At 41.4% G+C, this 13,529-nt stretch overlaps 1 protein-coding gene across 2 annotated transcripts; it reads right to left on the minus strand.

The window, feature by feature from the left end:
• Window positions 1–265: 265 nt before the first annotated feature.
• On the minus strand, window positions 266–11,736 carry SESN3 (sestrin 3; the record flags this gene model as incomplete). 2 transcript variants are annotated; one of them, XM_082277538.1, is made up of 8 exons in its annotated part: window positions 11,614–11,736; window positions 10,748–10,930; window positions 10,127–10,363; window positions 8,427–8,574; window positions 6,082–6,197; window positions 3,529–3,719; window positions 2,102–2,246; window positions 266–352 (listed from the first exon to the last, which is right to left on the minus strand). In XM_082277538.1, exons 1-8 carry the CDS (start codon window positions 11,719–11,721, stop codon window positions 266–268), a joined length of 1,215 nt encoding a protein of 404 aa, XP_082133664.1. In that variant the 5' UTR covers window positions 11,722–11,736. The 2 variants fall into 2 exon arrangements, with proteins under 2 accessions (XP_082133664.1, XP_082133665.1); XM_082277539.1 differs by having other exon boundaries at window positions 6,082–6,224; window positions 8,400–8,574.
• Window positions 11,737–13,529: the final 1,793 nt, after the last annotated feature.

Here is a 13,529-nt window from a genome sequence, read left to right on the forward strand (position 1 = left end):
ATCCTGACCACTGCGCAGAAATCCAGCCGGAAACAATGCAGAGTAGTACTCCTCAGTGTTACTTCTGTTATCATTAGTAATGTTAAGCATCAAGAAAATAAAACACGTCATTGCACATTACAGCCGCCAAGAAGCACGGCTAAACTTTGACACTAGAGAATTGAATAAGCTGATGCTACAACACAAACAGCTTCTGGTGTGTATCTATTTCGAAAGGTCTTTACATACTCAGTAAAAGCTCCTGTACTCCTGGCCAGTGAGTGCTTCAGGTTAAGTGACGAGTTATGGCACGAAGGGCATACAGAAGTTCAGCTTGCATCCGAGCTTCCATTAGAAGTAGATTGACATGAACCTGTGAAAAATTATGTCAGCCATTTAGCTCACCTCTGAATGGAACATGGTTTATTCATCCAGGCTGCAATTTCTAATCTTTAGTAAAGTATCGCTGCAAGAAAACTTTGTCTCTTCTCCCTGTACCTTGCTGCAGGACTACAGTTCCTCTAGAGACAGCTGTGTAGTGATGCCAACATGGACAACATCCCAGGACTGCAATGAGCTAGCCTCAACTGCTGCTTTAAGCAATCTTCCATCTGAGAAGTCCCCTTTAAACCTTTTTTCGTATCCTAATGGCATTTGTTCTTTCTGAATTATGTTTGGTTTTCTTTACCACTACCTGTGACCATTATATAGGAGCACAGAATAAGGGACAGTTTCCGTGCCAGATAGGCTAGCAGGCACACATGTGCTGAACCCTTCTCAGGAAGCATTTAATAGGATATCTGAAGGCCTGTTGACATTTTTATTGCTGAAAAACACCATAAAGATTATACATATATATGAGTTTAGGTATTTCTTGATCTCTAAATCCCAAGTATTGGCATAGTTGACCACTTCTGCATTCTCAAGTTTATCCACTTTTCTTTTACAGTTGTCCATTCAATTTTATGGAGAACTGTTGGGGTTTTAAGAGTTCTAGTTTTTTTCTGTTAAAGGAATTTTCCCCCATACGGTTGCTAAGAAGACAAATCGCTGGGTACTTAAGGAAAACAAAGAGCTACCCACTGAGAGTGGGGTGCGCCTGGCTACTCTTTTGTTTCACCTGGGTGTGGGGGCAGTCGGTCTCTGTGTTCGAGAGAGAGAAGGAGTCTGCTTCTTCATCTGCTTTTCCTCACTACTGGAGAAGCTCCGAGATCCCAAGCTCGCCTTCCCTGCCCTGCCTGGAGACGGGCTGTGGCAGCCCTGCCCCGCCGCTGCTTCGAGCCTTCGCTGCGTTGTAGCCGTGCTCGTCCTGCCTGCCCAGACCTCCGGGGGGTTCCCCGTTTGGATACACCTCGTCTGCCACCCGGGATTTGTGCTCGTCCCTGCCGTTCCAGCCTGCCGCCCCAGCCTGCTGTTCCCGAGGGTCCAGCCGGACACTGGGATCGGCTGCCCAGGGGTTTGTGAAGCCTTTGTCCCATCCCTTCCCGGGATCCCAGGCCGCCAGTGCCGCGTGCTCCCCGAGCTCGCTCCGGAGCGCCCCCTGCAGCCGCGGGGGAACCATCGCACCTGCCCTGCTCACCGGGAGCCGCCAGCGCCCCTGCCGGCTGCGAGCGGAACTGCACCCGAGGGGAAAGGGCCCGACAGCCGAGAAGGCTGGGACTGGGTTTGGGATTGTTTGCTGGTACTGCCATGGTTATTGTTGTTTGCTTGCCTTGTTATATATATAATAGTAAAGAACTGTTATTCCTATTTCCCACATCTTTGCCTAAAAAAGCCCTTGATTTCAAACTTATAATATCTCGGAGGGAAGGGGGTTGCATCTGCCATTCCAAGGGAGGCTTCTGCCTTCCTTAGCAGACACCTGTCTTTTCAAACCCAGACAAGAACTCACTCAAAATAATAATAATAATAATAATAATAATAATAATAATAATAATAATTTCCAGCACAAATAAGAAGTATTTTTGTCAAATTAGTATCTAACATTCAAGGAATGAATCTCGTTTTTCTCCGATTCAGAACAGTTCATTTGACAGATACTGCCATTTTAGGTGTCCCCATACTTTAATTTTCAAACAGCACAGGGGTCTCTGTGAAGCCACTTTGGCTCTGGAACACATACCTTCTCCGAGTGCTTGAACTGACGCCAGTAACTGTCGTACATGCGCTTGGTAGTTCTCTCTGGGTAGCAGGTCACTGTCTTTATGTAAACCTTCAGGCTGCGTTCAAGTAGCTGATTAACTTCTCCATAGTCATAGTCATCATACCTACACAACACAAGCAATCATTCTGTTTGATCTAAGTTTCTAAAAGCATTGTCTTCTGCAGCATTATGTTCTGAAGCTTGGGAACTGGAACATGTATGATACGTGACCAAAACCCACGTGTTAAGAGAGGATCTGAAAGGCTTAGTAGGATCACAGAATTGACAAGGCTGGAAAAGACCTCTAAGATCATCAAATCCAATGGTTAACCCTGAACCACCACCATGTTCACTATTAAATCACGTGCTCTATCCACATGTTTTTTGAACACTTCCAGGAATGGTGACTCCACCACTTCTGTGGGCTGTTCCAACACTTTACAAACCTTTCTGCAAAGAATTTTTTCCTAATATCCACACTAAACCTCCCCTGGTGCAGCCTGAAGCCATTTGTCCTCATCCTGTCACTTGTTACCTGGGAGAAGAGGCTGACCTCCACCTGGCGACAATCTCCTCTCAGGTTGTTGTAGACAGTGATAAGGTGCCCCTTCAGCCTCCAGACTGAACACCCCCAGCTCCCTCAGCTGCTCCTCACAGGACTTGTGCTCTAGCCCCTTCCCCAGCTCCGTTGCCCTTCTCTGGACACGCTCCAGCCCCTCAATGTCTTTCTTGCAGTGAGGGGCCCAGAACTGAACACAGGATTGGAGGTGTGGCCTCATCAGTGCTGAGTACAGGGGGATGGTCACTGCCCTGCTCCTGCTGGCCACACTATTGCTGATCCAGGCCAGGATGCCATTGGCCTTCTTGGCCCCCTGGGCACAGCTGGATCATGTTCAGCTGCTGTTGTCCAGCACCCCCAGAGCCTTTTCGCCGAGCAGCTTCCCAGCCACTGCCCCCAGCCTGTAGCACTGCCTGGGGTTGTTGTGACTCAAGTGCAAAACCCAGCACTTGGCATCACCGAACCTCGTATAATTGGCCTTGGCCCATTGATCCAGCCAGTCCAGAGCCCTCTGTAGGGCCTTCCTACCTCCTTCCAGCAAATCAACACTCCAGCCCAACTTGGTGTTGTCTGTGAACTTGTTTAGGGATGTTGTCTTTCCTGAATGAAGGATACAGGCTGGCTTCAGAGAAGACATTTCTGTAAAAATTTCCATCCTGACTCATTTTCTGCACTGCAAGGAAAAGTTTTTTTTTTGCAGTGCCAGCAAAACCACTCTAACTTCCAGACAGAGGTACCATCTCCACTTTAAACACCCACAGTCTAAAATCATGCTTTACATATGGTTTATTTTTCTGTTCACATAGTTTTAAAATGTACTCCTAAGCCAGTGAATTTTTGTCCATACCTGATTCCATACATACAGTGGACATAGTTAAATAAAGCTCTTCTTAGTGTAGTTGTATCAACATCTTCATGTGTTGCCATAGTGTTATATGTGAGGTTATACACCATCCGAAACTTCTCATCCAGGAGATGTCCAATATCAGAATAAAGCCTGTTTACAAGGGAAAAGCCATGATTTTCCCAAGTATAGTCCTGCAAGAAGAGAAGGAGATATATAAAAGCACAAATGAAGTGAATTCCCTATGTCATCTTCTCTACAAGTCACCATTTTTGTTGTCTGATAGTTATGACTTTATTCCCTTCCAAAAGTTTGTATTTTGAATCCTTCATCCACATCACTTGCTCCATTCCCCCAGAATTCTTGACAATGTGAATCATGTTGCGACACCTCAATCCTGGATATCATTAGCCTACAGGAGAAAAAACCCCAAGCTTCTCCTGAAGTGCTGAGGGAATCTTCTTCTGCTTTGCCACTCTGACCAGTATCATTCCATGTGGGATTGGCCTGTAAGTTTAAAAACTTTTTCCTCTTGGAGGCTTTGATGCTTAGCTCTGAGCAGAGATGGAATCTTTCCTTCCAGTCAGGATGTACAGTCATTGGGTAAAGTGCTGAACCACCCCTGAAAAAATTGATAAAATCCAGGCTGCTTTGGTCTTAGACAAGCACCTGGATTGCAAGATAAAAGCCTGCCTGCTTATATGAGGAATGGGAAATCTTTTCAGAGTGGTGGCACAGCAGGAAGAATCATCCTGCTCCGGAGCAGGGTGCAAGGGCGCTCTGCACTGCCATCACACTGAAGGTGAGAGTGTGCCCACATCCTTGTCAAGTGCTCAATCATCCCATCAATGATGGCATCTTTACAATTGAGGGCATCATCTCCATGCCCTTCCTGTGTCTGGCTGTTTTCCAAAGGTACTGCCAGGCCAAGGTCCTCACCTGGGCACCTTGGAGCACGTCTACTGTCCTGTCCCCCTGAGTAGGACAGCAGGGAAGAGCATGACAGTGCTCTGTTGTCTTACAGAGGCATCAGTGACATCTGAAACATGTCACAACATCATGTTCGGCCTCTGGCTGCCAGTACAAAAGACTGTAAGGCTTGTGAGAAATATGCCATACCCATCCAGCCCTGGAAAGGTGTCCAGGACATCACAAAAGCCTCTGAAAGCCAGAAGGTCCAGAGAGAGGAAAGCGTTGTTGACTAACAGCAATTGATCCATATTATCAGTTAAACCCCCCACCAAAAACAAGCTTAAGGACATTCTGCTGTGTACAGAATACCTTTTTTCTATTAATAAATTTAAAACCATACAGATAAAGGTAGTTTTGTTTTATCAGGATAAGGATTAGATTTATTTCAGGTGTTTGGGATGCTACTACAATTTAAGTATCATTAATAGCAGAGCATTTGGGAGGCTGTGGGTATATACATCCAACTGTTAAGAGTAGGACATAATAAATTATCAAGGTGACTCCTTTGAATGTAGGCCAGAAGCTGTCCTGCTCATTTAAGAGCAGAGATGTTTTAGTTCCAATTTCAACTTCTTTTGGCGCTTTTTTTCCAAGGGAGCCTGCTGCTCCTAAAGTAGTTAGGCAGATTGTTTGATTTATAGGCACTGACTATGCCTTATTCTTTTTGGCAGCAATAACCTTAGGCTCATATAAAGACCACAGAGTAAATTATCCAGTTCAGCAGAGACTGCTATACAGCTAAATACATTTTCTGAGAGTGATCATGGATTCTTTATTTTACAGTCTTAGATACATCTTCTGACCATGGAGCTTTCCTGCACCCACTGTCATTTTAATTGAAGCTCTCTGATTTGGTTGAAGATTTCTTCCATTACTTTCCATTTATTTCTAGGCTGCTTATTAATGTGCTCTGTAAGGTAGAACAGAACCACCTAGAATGTCCCTTGTGTTATACATAATACGAAGTTCATGATTCTGGTCATGGCAAAGGATGTCAATATATAAGACAATGTACAGGTAAACTGCATATTCTGTTCTTTCAACAGCACTGAGAAAAATGTATTAAAATATAGCAAAAACTTCAGTAATCATATTTAGGAATTCCTTTTCTTCCCCAGCATTCCAGCTCCAGAGATTTGGTGCACATATGAGAACAATACTCCCAAATCATTTTCACAGACGTATATGTATCCACGTATTGACAGCCACTGGACAGAGAGTACTTGGTAAAATGACAGGAATAAAGAGTTGCTCTGGTAGATTTTTTTCTACAACATCTGGAGAGATGGGAAATAAATTCTTGCTTTTCTACCTTTCACTTTTATTTCAGATATGCTTTACAGTGTTCAAACATTAATACTGCTAATAACTGAAGTAAGATGGAAAGCCAAGTATTACCTTGCCAGTGATTGACAAATAGTAAAAGACTCCATCTCAGGGAGGTTTATGGAAGGCTGTGAGTTGTTTAATGAACCAGGACAAGAAAAGGACTGTGCACCAAACATGCCCCACTATAACCCCTTTATGCCCTGTAGTGAGATATATAAACATTCTTTGAGTGAATGTGCTTTAAAGAGATGATACCTGAGCTCTGAATGTTGGCAGATGGTCTTCTCCTCGCCTTGCAAAATCTTTGTACCCAAACCCAGGATCTTCAATATAACGGGAGACGTCTGTAGAAACTATTTCATCATCAAATGCTGTGAATAAAACAGCAAAAAGCTTTGCTTTAGGCAAGAACATGAGTTAATGCCAACTTCCAACTACCACTCTACTATAGGACTAGAGGACAATTTTAGAAGTTATGCAAAAGAGAAGAGCAGTACAAAGGAAAGAAACATTTCAATTCTCATTTGCTTGTATGGGATACACTGCTTTCATTGAGCCCATTAAATGCCAGCCTATACCAGACAACTAATATACTTCTACAAAAAGGGAAGAGATGGACTACACTTCTGTCTGCAGGTTTGCTTTTCTCTCTGTTGACTTCTGAAGGAGGCTAGGTATCTTAAGTCAGGAAGGTGAACATCATTAGCAAAATCACTGTGTTGGCATAAGAAACAAAAAAATGGATCCCTGACAGCAGGATTGTACTGAGCAGCCTTTGTGTCAGAAATCACACCAGCTCTGTTCTCTAAGCTGGAGTATGAGCACCAGAAAGCAACGTAACTCTCCACTTGTAAACATCAGCTGAAGATTATGTGAAAGCAAAGAGCTCTACAGTACAGCAGGGTGAAATTCTGCCAGAAGCTCTAGTAACTAAGCATCTTCCAAGAGCTCCAAAACATATCGCTAAGCACACGCAGGTTCTCTATCAGGAATCAATCTTTCCCTCCCGAATAAACAGGTGGCTTGATTGTGTAACTACCTCTGCAGAAGTTGACTACTGCATAGCTGACTGCATTTGACCCTGATGTTAAAATCATGGCTCGCTTCCACATGCATTGACAGAACAGTTGCCATATGTCCACTGTTAGCACCTTGAAAAGTCAGTTAATCTAAGAATTGCAGAAGTGCTTTATCTCCTCTTTGCCTCGTTAAACAATCAAAACATAACTGTGTAGGAAGAAGATTGAACAACATCTGCTACAGTAAATCCTCAGTGAAGAATAAAAAAACCTGTACACATACACTCTTCTCCCCTGTCAAGGACTGGACTTCATGAAAGGGTAAAAGCCAACACACACAGACTCCTCAACTGAAATCAGCAAATGCTAAAGAGGGAAGAAAGTCAACAAAACTGTCAGCAACCCCATCCAAAACCTCCTCCTGTCTTGAATGACCCTTTTTCCTTAAAAACCTGAAGTTGCACAGGTTCATGGAAGTCCTGATTTGATAATGAAACTGCAATGAGTGTCCATGTATTTGCACTGCTGATACTGCCTGACCAAAGGAAAATACAGCAAGAATACATAATGTCCATTTCAAAAAATCCAGCTTGATGTTGCTGGATGTATCTTCTGTCAGAGATTTTTCCATGTTCCTAGAGAGCCACAAAACAACCTCTTTGCTGATCTGCACTACATTCTTCCTCCCTTTTGGGCTCTTTGCACAATACCATTGGTTCTTTCAAACACATTTGGTCTAAAGCTACTGAGACCTAAATTCACTAAGAACAGTACAGTAAAATGGGAAGCATTTTAGGGGCCACTTCTCAAAAAGACACAAGCAATCATCTTCAAGTAGCTTCTACTATGAGGAAATAGAGATTCTGATTGTCTTAATAATATTCTTTCTTCTAACACTTTATTTGGGAAAAAAACCCACCTCCCTGTCTGTATGAAGCAGACTTCATTTTGTGGTTTGTTAGAGATGAAGGCCTCCATAGCATATGAAAAATATGGGAAAAGAAGGTTTCAGCTCAAAATTTGGAAAATTATTTAAGAATAAAAAAATGCTATGAATCTCTATCACAAGATAGGCAGTGAACAGCACAGCAGTATGATCACTCAGAACAGCAAGTTGGAAATGTCCTTTCCAGGTGGGCAGTAAATGGTAAAGTAGTTGAGTCTCATCATCTAATTCCGAAACTAAATGTCATATCTGAAGGCTACTTATGAGTGTTATTGAAGTTCTAACCACCACAGAACCTGTGAAATACTACTGAATATTTACATAAATTAATTACTTTGAAGATACAGAACATATAAAGAAAGAGAAATGTACCCCCTACTTTTTAAGGAAGCCTGCAGGCTTTGTTTTTTAATATACAAAAGCTAAATTTCAAGTAGTAGAAAGGATGATGTTATTTGTCAATCAAAAAGTCTTAAGGTGATGAAGCAAAAGGTAAGACCACCCTTACTACACTCCTCCTACATGAAGTACCAGAGTAAAGAAATGGACAGAAAAAGTTTCTAGTCACTGGACTAGCCTCAAGTATTTAATTCTTAAAAAGCACAAACAAAACTGAACTGGAAAAGCACAAATACCTCCACTAATTACTAGCAGACTCTCCTTCTTCTCCTTCTCAAAGCGAGTTGCCATTTCTTCCTGAGAGGCTTCTTCGTCCTCTTTATCTTCTTGTAGTCTCTTCATCCTTTCCATCAGGGCCTCCAGCTCACTTAAAGAATCTGCAATCTGCAAAAACACCATGACATTCTGAAAAATTAGAAGATAGACAACGTGTGTCATCTTCGGATTTCATGCTTGACAACAAACATTCTCAAAACCAGACAGCAGAGGCTAACACAAAAACTCAAGCCAGAATGCATTTTGTCACATACAGCACAGACAAACAGCTTTCAGACAGCAAGAAGACAGGAGCTGGGAAGTGTTAATGTAGCCTGCTGCAGTAATTTACTGCAGTGGGATTAACAGCAAAGAGGTGCTGTTTGAGTGTGGAAGCCAGTCACTCATATTCCACCATGTAGATAGGTCAGGAAAATCCATCTGTGTGCCCTACATCTCTCAGAAAACAACTTTTCATACTAAGGTAACAATAGTCAGTCCATTGGTAATGCAAAATATGTTTCTGAAGAGAGGCAGTGTAACACTGCCTTACAGAAACACAACCTGAGACGGCAAATCAGTGCTTTTCTTTCATTATGTGTGATCGAAATAGCCACTATGTTGACCCTTTATCTTATTTTTGTGAGGAAAAAAGACCTCTTTTTACTAGAAATACATCAGAGTTTTGGGTGCCCTGTACATATCATTCAGATTTTTCCTAAGATAAATGGTTTGGTTTTTCTTTTCCATCTTTCTGAGTCTGTTTTGCCCATAGTTGCAACTGTTTCTAGTAGAATTGTTTCCTCACTCCTTAGCAATAAGCACAGTCAGCAGCAGCCCTCTGCCCACTACAAACGGGGAGTAAGGCACCTCTGTGGCATGAGCTGGCATGTTTTACAGCCCAGAAATTTAAGATACAGCAACTAAACTGAGTGATGACATGTGTACATTCTACTGCTAATTGTAAAAATTGTATCTAGCAACTCTGCTCATAATCCTGATCTTCCACAAAAGGCAGTGAAGCTAATTCATCTGTCAGCATTAATTCAAGGGCACGTCTTCAAAAGAATTCTAGAGGACCTTTGAGGAAAAAAATGTCCAGTTAATTAACCAGTAATCAAATTAATCAAGTTAATTAACTAGTAATCAAAGTTCTCTGTTGATACAAGACTGGAACACCAACATGAAGAATTAAGTAATTTTATTTCAGACATTTCCTCCCATCTACATGGAAGCGTTTCAAACTGTTTCATGACTGTAGGCCTTGAAGTAAAAATTATTATTATTACTACTGCTACTACTTCCATTTTTTTCCATTTCTTTTTTTTCATTCCCTGTGTTAGGAACATTGATGGCACAATGCTCCAGGTCAATGCCACACTGTCTGAAGAAACTGGGACTTCAAGCTTTCTGCTGAAAGCAAAGTTTTAGTCTTGCCCAATGGGTGGTGAGATTAACTATCAAAATCACGTTGCTCTGACTTCCATTCACTGTTACAATGTGGTTTTCAACAGATTACACTGAAAATTGCCAAAGTGTATGTAAGAATTACCAGACTCAAGCATTCCTGTAAAGCAGACAAAAAATGTCAAACTACCCTAAAATTTAAACAGGAAAGAATGGAAGAAAGTTTTCTAATGCAAAACAGAGGCAAGCAAAAGAATTTTCTTGCAACACTAACCCCGAAGTTGCTACTTGTGAGGGATGCATTTTCTATGTTGTTGTCATTGGCAAGATCACAGACACAGAAGTTGTTGACTGCTATAAGTCTGAGTCCATTAGATGTATCCGGATCTCTCTCTGGATTAATGCCACTACCAAAGACAAAACTTGCCAAGGCATGATAATGTGCCAACAGGACAACAGCATGCACCAGTTCAGGAAGAGACCAATTATTTTCCCCAGTCTTGACAAGTTTCTGAAATGAGAATAAAAAAAAGTGTAAATCTAAAATGTCTTTTGGCCCCCAGCTTTTCTATAAAACACTACACATTTTAAAAAGAGATCCATTCTGTCTTCCAATAATACCATATTCCCCTTGCACACAAACTCTCACTGGATGAAAAAGGAGACACCTAATATATTACTTCTTTTCTATTGGACTATTTTAGCCAATGCTATTGCTAAAAAGAAAATCTTACTGGCTTTGTCACACAAGAGAATCACCTTTTTTTGGTGCACTAGTACTTCCCAGAACTTTTTAACTCAGGGAGATGACGCCTAACCAGACACTTGCACAGTTCTTGGCAGTTCTTTTTACCAGACATTTACTGGTATTTACAGGGCATGACTGAAGAGGTACCTGGATGTGCTCTTTTGTGATCAGCCAGGGCCGGTGTGCAAGAAGTTTGTTTATTTCGTTCAGATTTTTCAGTCTTTGGGGAATGTATTCTAAACCATTCAGCCACTCTGCAATCCCGCCAGTCTTCAGAAACTCATCCACGTGCATATTTATTAGGTAGGAACACTGATGTCTGGCAGCAGCCTGGAATAATTAAACACAGAGTGAACAGTGCAGCACATTAGTGTGTAATCTGATTTTGCTGTGGGTGGGAGACAGGTTAATAACACAAAACAAAAGTACAGTGTCATTCCAAAGGGCCTCGTGCAAATGCATTGCAATGCATTTCTATACAGTATGGAGGATTCTCCAATAAAAATACATTTGACTTCTCTGAACTGAAAAATATAATTTGGGTTGGAAGCAATCACTACAAGAGAACCCTCCGCTCACAGGGCTGACTTAGAACTTGTTGCTTGGAGCCTTGTCCAGACAAGATCTTCACCCCTGGAGATCACAGAACCTTTCTTGGTTCCTGCTGCAATGTCTCAACATCCTCACAGTGAAAACTGTTTTCCTAGTGTCTACCTGGAATTTCTTGTGACTCGAGTCCACTGCATCTCATCCTACTGCTGCACAGTGATGTGGGCATGTGAGAGATGTATCACTGTGGGAAACAGGGAATGATGTAGGTTGCCAATTCTCCCTTCTCACTGAAAACTTTCCAGCTAGGCACGCTTTATTGTGATAAAAATCTATTACAAAAATTCAGCTTCTGTCAAAACACCACCCTAATTTCTCCTTTTTAAAATTCTTCTTTTTTTCTTCCTTTTTGAGCTACAGAAGTCAGGGTGGCAGGAGAAGATACACAGCCTGTTGGTACGTACCATGATGGCAATGTAGTGCCTGTAGGGCAAAGGAAGGGGCCCATCCATGCGCAGCATATAGAACTGGCTGCGGAGGAAAGACTCCAGGTACTGAGTATGGATACTCATGACCTGTGTGATGTTGTCCAGGCGACCAGACGTAGAATATTCTTCCACAAGAAGGTTAGTACGTTCATCCAAACCATTTGCTTGCATAACCTTGAAAATAAGATTGAGAAATATTAACAGAGGGAGAGATTTTCTTTGGCTTTTGCCCTGGGGAGAAACACACTGTGGTGTGAAAGGTATATCTGTGTACAGACTTAAAGACAATGATGGAGTTCTAGATATATATTTGCAAACATACATGCTTGCATGAATGCAAATACACAGATACAGATCCTGCTTGTATACTGAGAATTGAAGAGCACTTTACACTGAACCTCTGTTATTTTTTATATGTCTCTACAAAACCCCAAACCATTTTATATAGATCTTCTTGAAACAGTGGAGGTTGCAGATGCTGAAAGTCAAACCTGTACAGAGATCTGGAAGTAAGTAAAAGCTAAATGGAAAGTAAATTCTTTATGGAAGACAACCTGTACAGACACACACCACCTGAGTGCTCAGCCCTAAAATCAATTTCAAAATTAATGGAGAGGAACTGGATTATGTAACCAAATGATAGAAACAGCCTGGCAATCTACCCCTTCTGTGCTTGTGTAATTGAAGAGGACATCAAATGCTAATTTGTCCATAACATTCAGGTATTATTTAGAATAGGAATTTAATGCTTTCTTTAAACAAAACCTGTTCTTTAATTATTCCAACCAATCCAAACCTTGGGCACAAGATTAAATGAAACAGCAGAAGAGTAAGTAGCAGTTGCATTGCAAGCCCTGACACAGTATGAGTGCTATTACTCAGTGTTTATCACCAGGAATAGCCATTCTCAACATGTTCACCACTGAAGTTACAAGCACAAGACTAGAATACCCAGTATTTATTCCGACAACTGTGCAGTAATAAACCAGCCAGCTTACTATTGCAAATACCATGAAATGAGAACACATTTTAGCTGTTTTACTGCACATGAAGCTAGAAAGTGCCTAAAACCAAGAAGCACAATGCTTTTGCTGAAATATTCTATTTAAAATATGTTTTCCTCTTTATGATGGGCTGATGAGTGGACTGTGTCTCAAATATTTTTCTATCGGATCATATATATAAGATACATACAAAGAAACACAAACAACATACGACATTTTCATTTCTCACCACTGTACTTTCCTGTTTCAATTTGTGGGCCCAGAAAGAAAGGGAAGAAGCAGCTACACAGGCAGCTCCATCATTTTTACACATGTATCTTCACTATTGCAGCTTTTCTGTGTTTTATACCTAAAATGATGCCTTCTCAGTTTTCCTTAAGAATGTTTTTACCATCAGAATTTTATTCACACATTAGAGACCATTTTCCCTGTATATACCTCCTAGGAGTCCCCCTTACTCTTCAGCGAGTGTATCTCCCATGTATTTAAGAGATTCTTGTCTCATTTAGTGGTTTCTTGGGGAAATCGTATTTTTTGTGTCTCTGGTGAGGTTTCTCATCTTCTCTAGCTTGTCAGGAATTTTCCTTGTAACAGTGCAAGTTATAGCAAGAAATTCTGCTGACAGAATCAAAACATAATCCTGTAGGACTGTACTGTTGCTATGTTAGGCATAGCAATATGCCATATGACTATTTCTAAGATTTTCTCCATCTCTATTACTATCCTCTTCTTACTGTGCATATACTCCCTCCTGATTTACTACCATCCACAGACATTTTTTTTAATTCTGCTTTTAAAGCCTTGTGGCATGTTAATAGGAACCTTTACAATTAGGTCTTTATTTCTCTGCCCATATTCCTTCCATCACAACAATAAAGCAGCCTTTGA

This window comes from Coloeus monedula (assembly GCF_965178545.1).
Source record: "Coloeus monedula genome assembly, chromosome: 3".
Classification (NCBI taxonomy): domain Eukaryota; kingdom Metazoa; phylum Chordata; class Aves; order Passeriformes; family Corvidae; genus Coloeus; species Coloeus monedula.